The 19,932-nt window shown below is 45.2% G+C and overlaps 1 protein-coding gene across 1 annotated transcript in view; it reads left to right on the plus strand.

The window, feature by feature from the left end:
• Positions 1-19,932, plus strand: part of LOC147123828 (uncharacterized) — a 260,646-nt gene that overhangs the window by 134,952 nt on the left and 105,762 nt on the right. Inside the window, 1 exon segment of the mRNA XM_085976267.1 lies at positions 12,341-13,652. Within this exon segment, the coding sequence (XP_085832393.1) occupies positions 12,341-13,652 (1,312 nt within the window).

Genomic DNA, 19,932 nt, shown 5'->3' on the forward strand with positions numbered 1-19,932 from the left:
AACCAAAGTTTCCTGTATTAGGGTCAGGGTCTTGTTCTTGAATGAGCACTCCTGTAACTTGTTTTTTTTCCTCTTGCAGTCCCTACCACTTATAGCAGATGCGTTGGTGTTGACACAATTTGCCCGACGTAAGTGGTGACGATATAACCGGTATTTCTAAACGCAAATAAAGAAAGGCAGGGAAAAGATGACCCAACATAATTTAACAAGTATCTATGAATCATGGCTAGATGCAACGAAAATGTCCCCCCAAATTATCTTAAGAGCCCTGCATTCAAGTCCTTAAATATCGGTTTTTAGGTTTGTGATACCTCTTCAATGCCCATAGCTATATACAGGTATAAGCGTATATACGTACTCGGAACCAGAAGAATAAAAAGTTTACATTGCGGAGCTTTTAAAAGGGTAAGTACAGAAAATTAAGTAATTCTGGTAATGGGCGGTGTAAGTGGCGAGTTAAGTTCGGTGAGGTTGCCATTTTCTACGGAAGCCCCGTTGTGTCACAACTGAGCTTGAACCCATTCCCATTTCATGGTCACATTCAGGAGTGTATTGGTTGCACTTTTCCAGCTGTATATTTTGCATCTGTCTTCACTGTAGAAGACACCAACAACATCCCAATAATGGATAATTAAAGGGCCACAGGGAGTGGGGAACTAAAGACAATCACTATCACTAAGGAAATAGTACTCGGTAAAATAATGGGACTAAAAGACAAGTCCCCTGGACCAGATGGCCTGCATCCCAAGGTCTTAAGAGAAGTGGCTGCAGAAATAGTGGCTGCATTGGTTGCAATATACCAGAATTCCCTGGACTCTGGAGAGGTCCCAGTGGATTGGAAAACCGCTAATGTAACACCCCTATTTAAGAAAGGAGGGAGACAGAAAGCAGCAAACTATAGACCAGTTGGCCTTAACATCTGTCGTTGGGGAAAATGCTGGAGTCCTTCATTAAGGAAGCAGTAGCAGGGCATTTAGAAAAACATATCTCAGTCAAACAGAGTCAGCGTGGTTTTATGAAAGGGAAATCAGGTTTAACAAATTTGCTGGAGTTCTTTGAGGTTGTAACAAGCAGGGTGGACAAGGGTGAGCCAGTGGATGTGATGTATTTGGATTTCCAGAAGGCATTCGATAAGGTGCCACATAAAAGGTTACTGCATAAGATAAGAGCTCACGGAGTTGGGGGTAATATATTAGCATGGATAGAGAATTGGCTAACTAACAGAAAGCAGAGAGTTGGGATAAATGGGTCATTTTCTGGTTGGCAAACGGTAACTAGCGGGGCGCCACAAGGATCGGTGCTGGGGCCCCAACTATTTACAATCTACATTAATGACTTGGATGAAGGGATCGAGTGTAATGTAGCCAAGTTTGCGGATGATGCAAAGATGGGTGGGAAAGCAAGTTGTGCAGAGGACTCAAAGAATCTGCAAAGGGATATAGACAGGCTAAGTGAGTGGGCAAACATTTGGCAGATGGAGTATAATGTGGGAAAGTGCAAGGTTATCCACTTTGGCAGGAAAAATAAAAAAGCAAATTATTATTTAAATGGAGAGAGATTACAAAATGCTACAGTTCAGAGGGACCTGGGGGTCCTTGTGCATGAAACGCAAAAAGTTAGCATACAGGTACAGCAAGTAATCAAAAAGGCAAATGGAATGTTGGCCTTTATTTCAAGGGGGATGGAGTATAAAAGCAGGGAAGTCCTGCTACAACTGTACAGGGTATTGCTGAGACCACACCTGGAGTACTGCGTACAGTTTTGGTCTCCTTATTTAAGGAAGGATATACTTGCATTGGAGGCAGTTCAGAGACAGTTCACTAGGTTAATTCCAGAGATGAGGGGTTTGACTTATGAGGAAAGGTTGAGCAGGCTGGGCCTATACTCACTGGAATTTAAAAGAATGAGAGGTGATCTTATTGAAACATATAAGATACTGAGGGGGCTCGACAGGGTAGATGCAGAGAGGATGTTTCCCCTCGTGGGGAAATCTAGAACTCGGGGGCACAGTCTCAGAATAAAGGGTCACCCTTTTAGAACTGAGATGACGAGGAACTACTTCTCTGAGGGTCGTAAATTTGTCGAATTCTCTGCCCCAGAGAGCCGTGGAGGCTGGGTCATTAAATACATTTAAAGTGGCGATAGACAAATGTTTGCAAGATAAGGGAGTGAAGTGTTATGGGGAGCGGGCGGGGAAGTGGCTTTGAGCCCTAGATCAGCCATGATCTTATTGAATGGCGGAGCAGGCTCGAGGGGCCAAGCGGCCTATTCCTGCTATTTCTTATGTCCTTACGTCTCCATGTTGCACTAAGGTGGTATGAGGTAACTGACTATAGAAACATAGAAGATAGGAGCAGGAGTAGGCCATTCGGCCCCTCGAGCCTGCTCCGCCATTCAATGAGATCATGGTTGATTATCCAAATTCAGTACCCTCTTCCTGCCTTCTCTCCATATCCCTTGATCCCTTTAGCCTTAAGAAATATATCTAACTCCTTCTTGAATATATTTAATGAATTGGCCTCTACGGCCTTCTGTGGTAGAGAATTCCACAGGTTCACCACTCTCTGGGTGAAGAAATTCCTCCTCATCTCAGTCCTAAATGGCTTACCCCTTATCCTTAGACTGTGACCCCTGGTTCTGGACTCCCCGACCATCGGGAACATCCTTCCCGCATCTCGTCTGTCTAGTCCGTTTAGAATTTTGTAAGTTTCAATGAGATCCCCTCTCTTCTAAACTCCAGCGAGTATAAGCCCAATCGACCCAATCTCTCCTCATACGTCATTCCTGCCATCCCAGGTATCAGCCTGGTGAATCTTCACTGCACTCCCTCCATGGCAAGAACATCCTTCCTCAGATAAGGTGACCAAAACTGCACACAATACTCAAGGTGTGGTCTCACCAAGGCCCTGTACAGCTGCAGCAAGACATCCTTGTTCCTGTATTCAAACCCTCTCGCTACGAAGGCCAACATACCATTTGCCGCCTTAACCGCCTGCTGCACCTGCATGCTTACCTTCAGCGACTGGTGCACAAGGACACCCAGGTCTCGCTGCAGTGCCCCTTCTCCCAATCTATTGCCATTCAGATAATCTGCCTTCCTGTTTTTGCCACCAAAGTGGATAACCTCGCATTTATCCACGTTATATTGCATCTGCCACGCTCCTGTCCAAATCATCCTGGAGTTTCTCGGCATCCTCCTCACATCACACACGCCCACCCAGCTTTGTGTCGTCTGCAAACTTGGAGATATTACATCTAGTTCCCTCGTCTAGATCATTAATATATATTGTGAATAGCTGGGGTCCAAGGACTGATCCCTGCGGTACCCCGCTAGTCACTGCCTGCCACTCTGAAAAAGACCCGTTTATTCCAACTCTTTGCTTTCTGTCTGCCAACCAGTTCTCTATCCAAGTCAATACCTTGCCCCCAATCCCATGTGCCTTAACTTTACATGCTAATCTCTTATGCGGGACCATATCGAACACCTTTTGAAAGTCCAAATACACCACCTCCACTGGTTCTCCCTTATCTATTTTACCAGTTACATCCTCAAAAAATTCCAGTAGATTAGTCAAGCATGATTTACCTTTTGTAAATCCATGTTGACTTTGTCCGATCCGGTCAATGTTTTCCAAGTGCTCTGCTATTACATCTTTTATAATGGACTCTAGCATTTTCCCCACTACCGATGTCAGGCTTACCGGTCTGCAATTCCCTGTTTTCTCTCTACCACCTTTTTTGAATAGTGAGGTAACATTAGCTACCCTCCAATCCATGGGTACTGTTCCAGATTCTATCGAATGTTGGAAGATGATCAGCAATGCATCTACTATTTCTAGGGCCACTTCCTTAAGTACCCTAGGATGTAGATTATCAGGCCCTGGGGATTTATCGGCCTTCAATCCCGTCAATTTCCCTAACACCATTTCCCTACAAATACTGATTTCTTTCAGTTCCTCCCTTTCATCAGACCCTATGTTCCCCGACATCTCTGGGAGGTTATTTGTGTCCTCCTTTGTGAAGACGGAACCAAAATATGTATTTAGTTGGTCTGCCATTTCTTTGTTCCCCATTATAAATTCCCCTGATTCTGACTGCAAGGGACCTACACTTGACTTCACCAATCTTTTTCTCTTCACATATCTATAAAAGCTTTTACAGTCAGTTTTTATGTTCCCTGCAAGCTTACTCTCATACTCTATTTTCCCCTTCTTAATTAATCCCTTTGTCCTCCTTTGTTGAATCCTAAACTGCTCCCAATCCTCAGGTTTACTGCTTTTTCTGGCCAATTTATATGTCCTCTGCTTGAATCTGATGCTTTCCCTAATTTCCCTTGTTAGCCACGGTTGAGTCACCTTTTTTGTTTTATTTTTAGAATGTCTACAACTTGCTGTTTAAATACTGAGACAGAGTTTGAATGAGCCAGTGAGCTGGTACTCCAAGGTATCGAGCTAGGAATTTATCAGTTGAGTTAGTGTCAGTTTTATTATATATTGTAGATAAATACTCGCGTTAATTGTTCAATTCTCCATAGATCATACGTCATATTTCAAAATCAAAATGTCCTTGACCTGGAAGAATAGATGAATGTGGGTCACAAGGTAGTTATGGATGAGGAAGGCCATTCAGCCTATCTCAGCCAGAAAGATCCTACATTTCTCCCTATTGCAGAATATTCAATGATTTCCAGGGTTTTCATCGCCATTTCTCTATCTGGAAGTCCACTCCATCACTCTTGGTGTAAGGAACCTCCTAACTTTTTTTTCCTTTTGAGTTTGAACTTGTGTCGCCTTGTCTTACTTTCACTTTTAATTTAAAGTAATATTCCGGGCTTCAACTTTTCCATACCATTTATTTATGTCTCAAAACTCAGAGCCCAGGAAATAGGAATGAGCCTCATGGCCCTCCCCTGTACTGCCTCCAGCACTTGGATGCCTCCCTTGTGTCTTGGTGACCAGAACTGGATGCAGTATTCAAGGTGTAGTCTGATTAGAGTACTGTACAGTTTGATCACAGCCTCCTCTGACTTTTGATTGTTATAGCTATATACAGGAAACTCTCTTTTTACCAGCACCTAAATAACCGGAAATCTCTCTTAACCGGCAAAATTCAGGAGTAGGTTCAGGTAAGTTTTACTTCATATTAGTGGCCGTGTAACCGGGGTTCCTAGATCTGTGGCCAGGGTTCCTGCACCTGTGGCCGTGTAACCGGGGTTCCTGCACCTGTGGCCGTGTAACCGGGGTTCCTGCACCTGTGGCCGTGTAACCGGGGCTCCTGCACCTGTGGCCGTGTAACCGGGGTTCCTGGATCTGTGGCCGTGTAACCGGGGCTCCTGCACCTGTGGCCGTGTAACCGGGGTTCCTGCACCTGTGGCCGTGTAACCGGGGTTCCTGCACCTGTGGCCGTGTAACCGGGGTTCCTGCACCTGTGGCCGTGTAACCGGGGTTCCTGCACCTGTGGCCGTGTAACCGGGGTTCCTGCACCTGTGGCCGTGTAACCGGGGTTCCTGGATCTGTGGCCGTGTAACCGGGGTTCCTGGATCTGTGGCCGTGTAACCGGGGTTCCTGGATCTGTGGCCGTGTAACCGGGGTTCCTGGATCTGTGGCCGTGTAACCGGGGTTCCTGGATCTGTGGCCGTGTAACCGGGGTTCCTGGATCTGTGGCCGTGTAACCGGGGTTCCTGGATCTGTGGCCGTGTAACCGGGGTTCCTGGATCTGTGGCCGTGTAACCGGGGTTCCTGGATCTGTGGCCGTGTAACCGGGGTTCCTGGATCTGTGGCCGTGTAACCGGGGTTCCTGGATCTGTGGCCGTGTAACCGGGGTTCCTGGATCTGTGGCCGTGTAACCGGGGTTCCTGGATCTGTGGCCGTGTAACCGGGGTTCCTGGATCTGTGGCCGTGTAACCGGGGTTCCTGGATCTGTGGCCGTGTAACCGGGGTTCCTGGATCTGTGGCCGTGTAACCGGGGTTCCTGGATCTGTGGCCGTGTAACCGGGGTTCCTGGATCTGTGGCCGTGTAACCGGGGTTCCTGGATCTGTGGCCGTGTAACCGGGGTTCCTGGATCTGTGGCCGTGTAACCGGGGTTCCTGGATCTGTGGCCGTGTAACCGGGGTTCCTGGATCTGTGGCCGTGTAACCGGGGTTCCTGGATCTGTGGCCGTGTAACCGGGGTTCCTGGATCTGTGGCCGTGTAACCGGGGTTCCTGGATCTGTGGCCGTGTAACCGGGGTTCCTGGATCTGTGGCCGTGTAACCGGGGTTCCTGGATCTGTGGCCGTGTAACCGGGGTTCCTGGATCTGTGGCCGTGTAACCGGGGTTCCTGGATCTGTGGCCGTGTAACAGGGACTCCTGGATCTGTGGCCGTGTAACCGGGGTTCCTGCACCTGTTGCCATGCAACAGGGACTCCTGGATCTGTGGCCGAGTACGGGGCTCTCGTACCTTGGTAAGTATACCTCTCTGTAATCCGGACTTTTTGATCAACCGGCACCACGCCGGCCCTGTCGGTGCCGGATAAAAAAGAGTTTCCTGCAGTTCAATGTTCTATTTGCTTCAATATAGTAAGCTTGTTTAAAACATTATTTTTTTGGTCCTATGGCATTTTTCTCTCTCCCCCTCTTGAAGATGTTGACTCCTTGTTGGGAATGGTTGGAGGGGCATTGTCACATTCTGGTACCACAATCAAGTCGTCTTATGTATGCTTTGGAATGAGTGAGCAAGTTATTCAAACATGGAGCATCGCAGCTAAGCCCAATCCTATTCCTTCCAGGCTTATGGGATTCCAAAAGGGGTCACTGGATAGTAGTAGCAACTGGTAAACTTGAAGGGATATTTACTAGTCCTAGCCACTTTGGGGCTATCCCAAATCAGGCGTATTTCTCAGACATTCACTTTGAACTAAAGTTTGAGGTAGCCGAATCCTAAAGAGACTTAATTGGGTCTAAAGGTCCGGGCTATCTCTCCCTAAAGGAAAGGAACAACCCGAGAATGTTACCGTTCTCCAGATAGGGCTTTTACATAACATAAGAAATAGGAGCAGGAGTCGGCCATTCGGCCCTTCGAGCCTGCTCCGCCATTCAATGAGATCATGGCTGATCTTCTGCCTCAACTCCATTCACCGGCCCTATCGCCATATCCCTTGATGCCCTTACTAGTCAGAAATCTATCAATTTCTGTTTTGAATATACCCAATGACTGAGCCTCCACAGCCCTCTGGGGTAGAGAATTCCAAAAATTCACCATCCTCTGTGTGAAGAAATTTCTTCTCATCTCAGTCCTGAATGGCCTACCCTTCATCTTTTGAGGCTATGGCCCCTGGTTTTAGACTCCCCAGCCAAGGGAAACATTCTCCCAGCAGCCATCCTGTCAAGCCCTATAATAATTCTGTATGCTTCAATGAGATCCCGTCTCATTCTTCTGAATTCAAGAGAATACAGGCCTAGTTTACTCAATCTCTTCTCATACGACAGTCCTGCCATCCCAGGAATCAACCTCGTGAACCTTTGTTGCACTCCCTCTATGGCAAGTATATCCTTCCTTAGGTAAGGCGACCAAAATTGTACACAGCACTCTAGGTGTGGCCTCACCAAGGCCCTATATAATTGGAGTAAGACTCCTTTACTCCTGTACTCAAATCCTCTTGTAATGAAGGCCAGCATACCATTTGCCTTCCTAATGGCTTGCTGCACCTGCACATTCACTTTCAGTGACTCATGTACAAGGACACCCAGGTCCCTTTGAGCATCTGCATTCCCCAATCTTTCACCATTTAGAAAATACTCTGCCTTTTTGTTTTTTCTACCAAAGTGGGTAACTTCACATTTATCCACATTATATTCCATCTGCCATGTTCTCGCCCACTCACTGAGCCTGTCGAGATCCCCTTGAAGCCTCTTCACATCCTCTTCACAACTGACGCTGCCACCTAGCTTTGTATCATCAGCAAATTTGGAAATGTTACATTTAGTCCCCTCATCCAAATCATTGATATAGATTGTGAATAGCTGGGGCCCAAGTACCGATCCTTGCGATACCCCACTAGTCACAGCCTGCCATCCTGAAAAAGACCCGTTTATCCCTACTCTTTGTTTTCTGTCTGTTATCCAATTCTCAATCCATGCTACTATATTACAGGTAGACTATCCTTTATCCGAAAACCTTGGGACCAGCTGTGTTTCGGTTTTTGGAATTTTTCGGATTTCAGAAGGTTTTGACAACAAACACTGTTGCTTAGCAACAGCTTGTAAACACTCGGGCCCTGCCTTGGAAGCATCTCTGAAGCTGTTGCTAAGCTACAGAGACTCTTTCCACAGCCTGACTGTTTATATAAAAATTAAAAAAAAATGCTAGGGGAAGAAAAAAAACCTAACAAAACGGCTGCTGATTTCTGCCGTTAGATCAAGGTTTCCGGCTCCCCCTGCTCCGTACCTGAATTCCTTGACTTAGCGGGGGTCTGGGGCTCGACTGCTGCCGCCAGTTGTGGGAAAGCCGGATATCGGCTGACTCCTACACTAAGCTGGCCCGCAAATCAGGTTGGGGGGGGGGGGGGAAGAAAAGACTATCGGACAGGCCGCTGTATTGTTGGCTTCACTCTCCCGGTACCTCCTTCACACTGCCCGGTTCGGCTTGCAATCTCCTACCCAGGAGGGAACTCTGTGACCCTCTGCCCTGCTCACAGGGAAAGGCAGAGCTCCCGGACCACTCCTGTCATGTTTGGCGCCACTCGGGTCATGTCGTGCGCACGACTTAACGCTCCACGAAAAAACTTTCGGTTTTTAGAGGTTTTCGGAAGTGCGGATAAAGGATAGTCTGCCTGTACCCCCAATTCCATGAGCCCTAATTTTGTTCACCAACCTCTTGTGTGGGACCTTATCGAAGGCCTTCCGAAAATCCAGATACACCACATCTACCGGTTCCCCTTTGTCTGCTCCTCTAGTTACATCCTCAAAGAACTCCAATAGGCTTGTCAAACAGGATTTCCCTTTCATAAATCCATGTTGACTCTGCCCAATCTTACTATTAGTTTCTAAGTGCCCAGTTATTGCACCCTTTATAATAGATTCCAGCATTTTCCCAACTACTGATGTGAGGCTAACAGTTCTGTAGTTCCTCGTTTTCTCTCTTCCCTCCTTTCTTAAATAGCGGGGTTACATTTGCTATCCTCCAATCTGCAGGAACCGTTCCAGAATCTATAGAATTTTGGAAGATGACAACCAATGTGTCCACTGTTCCAATGGCCACCTCTTTCAAAACCCTAGGATGTAGATCATCCGGTCCTTGGGATTTGTCGACTTTTAGTCTCATTAATTTTGCTGGTACTGTTTTTTTTACTAATAATTTCTTTAAGTATCTCATTCTCATCACACCCTTGGTTTGCTCATATTTCTGGTAGGTTTTTTGTGTCTTCCTCCGTGAAGACAGAAACAAAGTATTTATTTAATTTCTTTGCCATTTCCTCATTCCCCATTATAAATTCTCCTGTCTCTGACTGTAAAGGACCTACATTTACCTTTGCCAGTTTTTTCCTTTTCACATACCTATAGAAGCTTTTACAATCCCTTTTTATATTTTTCACTAGTTTGTGCTCGTATTCCATTTTCCCTTTAATAATCAATTAATAAGTGTAGCTAGACTGTATTGTCCCAGATATTATGAGGGTCCAGAGAACTCCTTTAGAATTCTGTAACTCTTCACCAAAGAGTGTACAGAGATTGAGTTTGCGAGTTATTGATACAGAAGACTTATGTGAAACAATTCTAAAAATACATAGAGATTTATTAAAGAACCGACATGCAATTTACAGTTGGTGAATCAGCCAATCGCAATGTTAACAGTTCTAAAAAGAGAAAAAATACTATCTTATTAACAGAGAATCTTTCTTTTAAATCTTAACTTCGCTACAGTATTACAGTTTTTAAAGTTTTCTATACAGGATATCCATCAATATCGAATACCTTTGATCCCCGAAGTACAAAGAGTTGGAGACCACAGAGCCGCCTCTGTAGCTGAGAATCGCTTTGCCTGATTAAAGCGACTCTGATATCCCATTTGAAACTTCAATATTGATACCCTTTTCCAGTTGTATTTCCTTTAACGTTTTCTGCTGATGCAAGTTAATTATCTCTAGTCATCTTTCTGCTGACCTCTGCAATTCTTACTGCCACATCAGCTTGTAATATTCCAGAATCTTGTCTCCTCTCCAGGTGTTCTGGGTTGACTATATAAAATGGTGTGAAGGGCAGGTGTTCCTTATTTTATGTCATCTTTACGAGGGCAGATGTTCCTTATCTTACGTGCCATCTTTACGAAGTTTAAATTAAAACACCTTAATCCAGTATATGGACCATTGTTGTTCCCAAAAAGTCAGCTTGTCAGAGCTTTTATTTATTCAGGGTCAACAACTGTCATGTCTCAATAGCCAGAATTCTTTCATAACTATTTCATAGATAGGTTTCTAAATTTCCAAACCCAGTTTGTCATGTTTTAAATAATTTATACGGTAGAGTTGCTTATATAGTATATTCCTTCACGGCCTTTCTCGGCCTCCTCTCTCTCCCCCCCCCCCCCCCGGCAGCTCCTTTTAAGAAAGAAAAAGTGAATTTTGTGATTGCACAATACAGGTGTATCGTATATTTTTCAGTAAACAGAAACATGAATCCTTAATTAAAGGAAACGTGTCTTCTCGCATCCTCAGGGAATTTCAAAACTCTTGGCAATTATTTTTGAAGTACCAAAACTAATATAGGCAAATGTGGCAGCCAATTTCACACAGCAAGGCCCCACAAACCACAAATGGTGGTTGCTGAGGGAGGAATGGTTACCAGGACACTGCAAAAACCGCTTTTTAAAGAGTGCTTAGGTTCTAAACAGGCAGCCGGCGCCTCGGTTTAACATCTTCTCTGAAAGACAGCAGCTCAGTCAGTGCAGCATCCCCTCAGTACTGTACTGGAGTGCCGCCGATATTATGTGCTCAATTTCTGGAGTGGAGCTTGAAACCACGACTGACTCCAAGGCATGAGGGTTGTCAACTGAGCCAAGCTGACAACATTTACAATTATGTTAAAAGCTGCTGGTAGATGAGGTCAGAAACAGTAACCCAGCATTTTGCTACCTTGTTAACTGTTGGGTATGATAACTGTCTGGCATTTGATAATTAGCTTTGTAAAAAAAAAAATCTCATTTTTATCCCTTCCTAAAGGTGCTGCTGTACACTTCCACAGGTGCCCACACCTTTCCAGTACCTCGCCCTAATGGCCATTCCTCGGATGTGAGCCTGACAGTACTCATTGTCGGGGCTGTTATACCATGGAGAGGATCACAGACAACCCTGGTCCTGTATGAAAGGTGGCAGTTCCAACAGTGGAACATCTACTCAGTACAGCACTGGAGTGTCAACCTACGTCGTTTTGTATTGGGGCTTGAGCCCAAGTATTCAGACTCCAGCAAGAATCATACCAACTGAGCCAAGCTGGTCCTGTCGTGGAGGTTGTATGTTCAAGGCCTGGTCTGTCCCCGGGTGGGTGATATGTTGGGCAGTAGGTTATTGGAGAAGAAAGTACTCTGTGGACACATGACTGTCAAATAGGAAGATCGGAATGTGCGGAAGTGGATCTACCTGCCTGGCCCCCAGAACAGGCCTAATGTGAGAATTCATGAAGTGTTAGCAATTTAAAGGATTGGGTCGTTGTCTGTAGGACTGCATGGTCTGAACAGGTTAGAAATCTGCCGTAGCTCATCAAACCATAGAAATGATAGAGCACTAAGTCTGTGGTTCCACGAGAAGACTTTTGGGACGCTTGGTATTGTATTTCATAGGTCTGAGCAGTCATCCTGTGCCACAAATAAACTATAGTTATGGTACGTAGAGAATCCATTGTTACCTGGGATTGTTTATAAAAGGTACCAGAATGATATGGACTAGGGGCACTTTGCAGAAACAACCCCTAGGGGTTATTGAGTGAGTTTACTTGTGGGTCTCCATCTAACTTAAGCATAATCATTCCATTGGATTTTTTTTTTAAATAAGCTTTTTGGAAGGCTGGAGAGTACCTCCCTATGGCTGCCTTAGCTGGTATTATCATATGTACTGTAAGCTTTGTATGGGGTGCAAATGCTTCACAAAGCCTCCAATGTTGACCACTCTATTTGTCCAGTCACACATTTCATCACGTCTTTTATGTCCTGATCTAACAGTGTCCTTTTGTTTAGTTTATGTTACTACTCGCAAAAATAGCTTTTTTTAAGCAGTCAAGCATAAAATATGTTGATCACTGGCTTTAAAACCCTTTTAAATGCGGAAATTTCCTAAAACGTAAAAATCTAATGTTTGTGTTTTAACTTTCAGCTTTGCGTTATTCTTGGAAAATTGTGCTCCAGCCGTGAATTCATTGAACCTTGGCATTACCAGTCCGCTTCTGTTAGGCTCAGCAAATTTGCAGCTCGCCCAGATAAAGGCCCAGCTGGCCCTACAGCAACTGAATTCTGTCGCCTCCTCAACTGTATCCAACACAGCTCTTGCGTCTCTGAACCAAGCTCTTGTGAAGATCAGCATGTCCATGTTCAGTGCCAGAGGGGCGTTTGGCCAGAATCAAGGCCCACCTAACCAGTTTGGGCAGAATCAAGGCCCACCTAGCCAGTTTGGGCAAAGTCAAGGCCCACCTAGCCAGTTTGGGCAAAGTCAAGGCCCACCTAGCCAGTTTGGGCAAAGTCAAGGCCCACCTAACCAGTTTGGGCAAAGTCAAGGCCCACCTAACCAGTTTGGGCAAAGTCAAGGCCCACCTAACCAGTTTGGCCAAAGTCAAGGACCACCTAACCAGTTTGGTATGAATACTGCAGGAACCTACATGGGAGGAGGAAGTGGAGGAGGAGGTGGTGGAGGAGGAGGAAGAGGTGGTGCAGGAGGAGGAGGAGGAGGAGGAAGAGGAATGGGAATGGGAGCTCAAGGAGGATCACAAGGCAACTTTGTTGGAATGAACATGGGAATGATGAACCAACCTGGGAATAATGTAGGCTTAGGTCAGTGGCCCTCCTACCAGAGTCCTTCATCTGGAGGTTTTCGGCCAGGGTATGGGAACACTGGGACACCTGCACCTCAGAGTGGAGACCAGAGATCTGCAGTTCAACGTTTCCATGACACAATGAAGGCTTCCAATATCTTGGCAAACTTTGGCCTGTCTAATGAAGATCTGGAAGAGCTCAGTCGTTACCCAGATGAGAAGCTTACTCCAGAAAACATGCCCTACATTTTAAGAGAAATAAGAATGCGGAAAATGAACAAGCAGCAACCATCCAGCAGTTACGATCAGTCATACAAGCTACAAGACAAAGACTACAGAAGAGAAGTACAGAGCAGCGTGGTAGATTACGGGCATGGGCAACAGTACGACTATCGGGATAGACCTATGGAGGGCCAGAGCATGCAATACAGTCGTGAAACACCGAGAGAAGGTACCTGGAATGAAGATTTTAAACGTCCGCCTCAGAATTTTCCAATGGAGCCTTCGCGAGATGAGTCTTCTCATGGAATCAAAAGAACAGTTCTAGTGGTGAAGAAGGGATTGCCAAAACCCAAGTTGATGAATGATTACTATGGTGTCCCTGCACTGAGGTTCCCCCACGTGTGCAGTTTGTGTAACATAGAATGTAGACAATTAAGGGTGAGTGTTTGTTACATAGTTCGCCTTTTTTTATAATTTGCTTCCTTAACAGGCATAGTGTTTGTGGATCGCAACCTTCTGTAGTGTGCCTGTAAAGTCACCATTGGCTGGATAGCAGTCCAGTGATAAGGCATGTTTGTCTTTTTATTTGGCATTTAGGAATTTAATTGAAGATCTCTGCACAGAGAAGAATTTAAAGCCGTGATAGGTATTAATGCGGATAAATATTTCAATACTTCAGTCCCGCCCCCATTATATTTTTAATTAAAACAGAATAAAAATAATTGTAGCCAATCTTCCAGTCAACCCTTGTGTCCTGCTAGTTCTGCCACCAGTTGAGCCTGGTGTGTCATGGTCATATTGGCATTGTGCTGAGCTGCTCCATCTTCCACAGGGACAACAATCACCCGCGGTACTCCAGTTGAGGGGGTGAAAAGGATCAACAGGTGTGGGAAATTGAATTAAATCACCTCCTATAGGTTCCTGGTAGCAGAGTGGCTGCAGATAGTTGTGGTGACATCATGTGTGGAAAGCCCTTCAAACGTGAAGATAGAAATGGTCGAAATTTTTCAACTGTGTATTCTCACTGGTGCGATTCAGTCGGTGGTTTCCCAGAAGCAAGACCGTTGATTTAATGCAAAATTGTAACCTTAACTGGATGAACTTTCTCCGACCCGCTGCTCTGATTTGAGATGGAGAAAGTTCATACTACCATCAGTGCGGGTTCCTGAATCACATTACAGTAGAAGGCAGGGGACTGTTGGTTTCAATAATGCATACCGGTGGGCAGATGAAATTTTTGAATTGTGCCGCTACAGATGTTTATAAGCACTCGGTAGTCTTAATTCTTTCTATAGAATACCTCCTAGGCTGCAGCAGAATTTCTGATGCGCATCTCATCACTTTATTATTTTGTTCTGTTACAGATAACTTTTTTTTTAGAAAAGCGTTTGTCTATTAGATTTTAATCCACTGTTGGTTCACTACTCCTAACTGAAGAGCAATGATCGTGTGCTGGTTTCTTGGGTGTATTTAAAAACCCCTCATTACTACTTTTGCATCTTCATGTATCACTATGATAAGCCCAGGTTGCCCAATCGGGAGAATCAAAAAGGTAACTCATATAAGATGATGTGGAAGGTCAGTGTGCTGACTTGCTCTCCTGCTTCGCTTGTCTCTGTTACCATTTCCAGGATCTGCAGCTCATCCAAGATCATAAAATCATAGAAAGTTACAGCACGGAAGGAGAACATTTCGGCCCATCGTGTCCGCGCCGGCCAACAAAGAGCTATCCAGCCTAATCCCACTTCCCAGCTCTTGGTCCGTAGCCCTGCAGGTTACAGCATCCCAAGTGCACATCCAAGTACTTTTTAAATGTGGTTAGGGTTCCTGCCTCTACCACCCTTTCAGGCAGTGAGTTCCAGACCCCCACAACCCTCTGGGTGAAGAAATTACCCCTCAAATCCCCTCTAAACCTTCCACCAATCACTTTAAATCTGTGGTGAAGATGGTGAAAGTCATTGCATATCTCAGTCTTGTTTTTCTTCTCGAGGACTTGGAGAGAATGTCGAGCACTGAACTGTGTTAACCAGCCACCTTGCTCTTTCACAGCCATACCCGTTGAAACACCACATTTTACATGCCTGCCTTTCTAATTCACAAGCTCAGGAAAATCGTCCAGTCTGATGTGGAAGAAATCCTTAAAATCCACAAGCTAGTTAGGTTGTCATTTTTTGAAAAACCATCTAGCCACTGGCTAATTTATTTTCCATGGGATCTATAAGTTTTACTGTACGCTGGTGAGTATGAAATAATAATCCAGGTTTGTACATTCAGATAGGAGTCCGTGAAGTATTTTCAACAGCAGGGTCACATACTCAATGGCCAGTACCTGAGAATTTACAGGACTGCATCTTTAACGGTCTTCAGAATGGCAGGTTCCATCTACATCAGAAATGGTGATTGCGAGGTGAGCACAGCCTGTTGCTGAAATTACCGTGCTGCCAACAATGATCCCAATCCACCCCTGCCTTCAGATTGTCCTTCTGGTTATGGTGAAGTTCTTCTTGGTTTCAACTACTGAGCTCAACCCAGCTTCAATCTGGAGGGCCATATGACTCCAGAATTGCAGTATGTCTTGTGGAACCTCCAAACTATTTTTGGACATTTGGCCTCTGCTGTAATACCTTGGTGCTGGGCAGAGATGAGTCTTTGCTGTGACTCACGGGGTATGTGTGACTGTGTGTCCAGGGTTTATGGCACGAGTCAGATCTGCATCAGCTGGAAGGAATCCTGGAAGGCTGTCAAAAGAACTAGAATATCACAATCCTATCCCGGGAATGATTGGCCAATAAATGACATTGGAAGATCGTGAGGTGGTACTCGTTCAAGCCGAAGCATAGCCAGTCCCACTTTTAGTCCCGGTACATTGCGTCTGACCTATTTTGCAAGATACGAGGGGCAAAATAGACCAGAAAAGCTGGAAAAAGTGAGACTCTGCTACTTGTCAATGCACTGTTTGCACAGTGAGTGAACTGTATGGCAGTCTGTTGTGGAAACCCATCTTTTGCTCCAGAATTCGAGTCTAAAACAAGCATGAAGTTGGACTTGAGGCTTCGACACCAGCAGAATTTTGCCTGGGGGGCTGTTACTTCTTCAAGGCTGTGACCAGGGCAGTAGAACCGCAAGAGTTGCTTGTTCTTAAAGCAGGCCTCATCCTTCTATCAAGACCACAGGTCCTTACAGTTGTGCCTCAATGCTGCATGTCTGAAAATTCTACGCAGAAAATTAGTGATGACGCTTTAAGCACCACCTCTCCCCAGTGGCATAATCACCTTGAACTTTATTTCTGCTGTGCAGAAGTTCAAGTGCAGAGTTCACCGTTACTTGCTGAATACTAATTGTGCATCAAGTTGCCCTTTGGTATCACAGAATAATGACTCCCAAGTGTGTGTCCTCAACGACCATCAGAATCCAAGATATATGTCTTTGTTTACACTTGGTTACTATAGTTCAGTCACTGGTCAGGTGCAGGCTTTATAGAATACTGAAATTCTTCCGAATATACACAGTCCAGTGCCTGGGTCAGAGACTATTCAGATATGATGCCCAGTTCATTCATGCCCATTGCCACTTCAGAGGGTGTGCAGTACTATTAAATGAAGGTGCTGTGTTTGAACCCATGCAAAAAAGGAGGTGCCTGCAGATCAGGATTCAGAACTTTGTTCTACCTAATGAGTCAGGGAACTGTCGAGCAATCTGCAGCATCTGAACAGAATCGTGAAGTTAAAGATGGTAACTGATTCTTAATACAGGTATAATAGCCAAGAGGCTGTTTGGTAATGGGGCGTGGGGTGGAGGTCTCAGACATGTCACGGGAAATTTTGGAAGCTCCATGATCTGAGGGCGGGGGGTGGAGGAATTTATCAGTACAGGGTATTTCAGTGGTCCTTGGCCTGCCCGTCCACTCCATTAAAGTTATGGTGCGTACCTGTCTGTTTATACTTGGGTGATTGCCTCATCAGATCTTCCTCTTGATGCTGTCATCTAGAGCATACTTGGCTGTGTTCTGTGAGGCAAGATCTGCTTTGGCTTTGTTTATAAAAAAAAAAAAAAAAAAAAAAATCATCAAAGTGCTTGGGAATGGAACACTATTCATCTAACTCGCTGCACTACCAGTTCCTCTCTTGGATTTCTATTTAGAAAGAGCCAAAAGATTCTGAGACCAGTTGTCTCTGTATCTCATGCATAATAACAGTCCGTATCCAGACAGATCCCTGCTAAGTGGCTGGTGCTGTGTGTCCTCCACTGAACTGGAATGTTAAACCACTTAATGCGTCAATCTCTAGAACATTGATGTAGAAAATCCATGCCAAGTTGCTATTCAAGTCACCTTTATATTGAAGGAGTACCGTCAATGGCAGACACTGGTGAGCATGCCATCAATGGCGATAGTATAAAGCAGGGGCTCCTGCAGCCCTGGCGGCAGCTGAAGACCCACACTATTGTGGTTCTTTTAAGTTGCCATTGGATCTCCGATTGCCTTTAAACATTCGGTGCCAGATTCCAGTGGGTTGTAAGGGCTCCAGCTTCCAAGGGCCCTCGATTTCAAGTGCTGATGAGAAGAAAGATAAATGGGAGAGAGCAACGCACTGGAAAAGTCGGTCTTCGTGTTGAGCACTGGGTTTCCCCATCAAGCACCTGCTGACCAATCCTCACACCTATGACGTTGAAGAAATGAAAATGAAGAATAAGACTACCAACTTTGTAGGGTGGCCTTCATTCTTTGAAATCAAAAATACGCCGAGTCAGCCAGCCGGCTGCTCCATCCATTTCAGCAAAACAGGATAGCGATCATGTGATTTCTTTTTTGCACTTGTATTTTGCTGCCTGCTTCACTTTACCAGGGAAAGAACATACTGTCTGCTGTTGTGGAGCTTTGAGGCATAGGAACAAATGGCCTGTGTCGGGCCATTCACGTCAATGTGATCACAGTGATGTTGCTCAAGAGATTCCCCCTGTTGGTAACCTGGGCTTATCCTACTGATAAGGTGGTGGGTGCTCTTTGAAACAAGAATGAAGAGACCAGAACAAGTTGGATTATCTTTGAGTGGCTGCCCTCATCAAATATTTCAGCCAGCGGCTGTGCTGTCCAAAGAATTGCTGCTCACAGTTAGTTTCCCCTCCACTTTCTCTCCTAAGGCTCGAGTATTGCTGTCCTACGTTTAAGGGCCCAAGTGGCTGTTCATGTGAGCCTAGATAATGAGTTGGACTGTGAAGGCCCCTCGTCTGATTTGCACGCATACTTTTCAGGAGGGGTCCCTGGATAATCATGAGTAAGACCCCTCCATGGTTTCCCTTCCCTAACTCGGACACTAATTGTACCGTCCCTAACACCACCTTGGCTGAAATCGGCTAACTTAATACAGTCAAGGAATCAAGCCTGTGACTTTCTGGCGTATGTAGCTGTTAAGCACTTCCTTTAACAGCTGGGTCATCTAGGCAGCTGCAGTGGGTTTTAGTGTAATGCAATTATGGGGCTGCTGAACATTAAACCAGGCACTGCATACAGGATACTGAAATGATGGCAGAATACCAAACCAAGTTGACAATTACCTGGCCACCCATTTCAGTTCATTGTTATGAAGGGAGGCAGTGGGAGATGCGAAAGAAATTAATTTCCAAATAAGTGCACTGGGTTTTAAAATAGGTACTGATAAATTTTCAAAAATATGTAAATTCTAATTGGATTAGCACACAGTACCAATGAATGTGAACTCTTAGTATAGAATCTCCTTTTTCCTAACTCTTGTATTATGAGATTTGAGTCTCCCAAAGGATGACTGAAAGCTTCAGTTGTAAAAACCCTGCTGTGTCTTTATTAAAAAGGTGAGATGTGCCATTGGTAAATAGCGTATGGTGGTTGAGGGAAGTGTGCAGACTCCTTGTGGGGGTTGCCACGCAGGGAAATGGTGAGATCCTCAGTTGAGGCTCCTGGCCAAATACATCGATTACAAACCTGTTGAGGTTTGATATGGGATTGTACTGTTCCAATATATATACCCAGGTGTGTTTATAACCACCTGCTGTAGAATATGAATATACTAAATTACCCTTGGTTGCTCAATCCATTTCATTAAAAATGTTTATGGATTGTTTGTCCCTCCCCCTCCTGAAAGCACCGACTCTGTGAAGCCATAATCCCAACAGTGATTTGTGGCCTTCGGTATCCTGCCCAGGTGAGGGGCTTAATTTCCCGTCTCATTATCTCATCATTTGGTTGGGTTTTTCAACTGGGAAACCCTGTTTAAGATCCCATCCTGCAGCCAAAGGTTCCTACACAAGTGATCCTTGTGTGTAAGTGACTTGCCATGACCAATCTACTCAGCTGATTGTAGCTACCAGCAATGCTTGGGAAGTCGAACAGGAGCCTGTGTCAGTGACTGGCCCATGAAGAGAAATGGGCGCTCCCACTTCGGCTGGTTTTGGATTAAAGGCTCAATGCGGGAAACCTTTGACTAATTTCAAATCGTACCTTGGAGACGAGCTAACCTTTCCGGTGTGGTACTTGTGTTTGGGTGGCTGCTTGGTGCAAATCACTGGGTTCAAAGTGCCAGTTGTAGATCACTGCAGAAGGTTAATTCAGTAGCAGTCATAGTGCCACAGCTTTGCTCTGTAGAACTATTATGTTGATTAAAGTAGTCTCTAGATTTGGTTTGCCAGCCTGCTGTAGGTGATCTGCAGTGGCTGGACTGCATAATAGTGCTGTGGAGTTTGCTGA

This window comes from Somniosus microcephalus, chromosome 2, assembly GCF_052327205.1.
Source record: "Somniosus microcephalus isolate GS21.2 chromosome 2, FLI_Smic_1.0, whole genome shotgun sequence".
Lineage (NCBI taxonomy): Eukaryota > Metazoa > Chordata > Chondrichthyes > Squaliformes > Somniosidae > Somniosus > Somniosus microcephalus.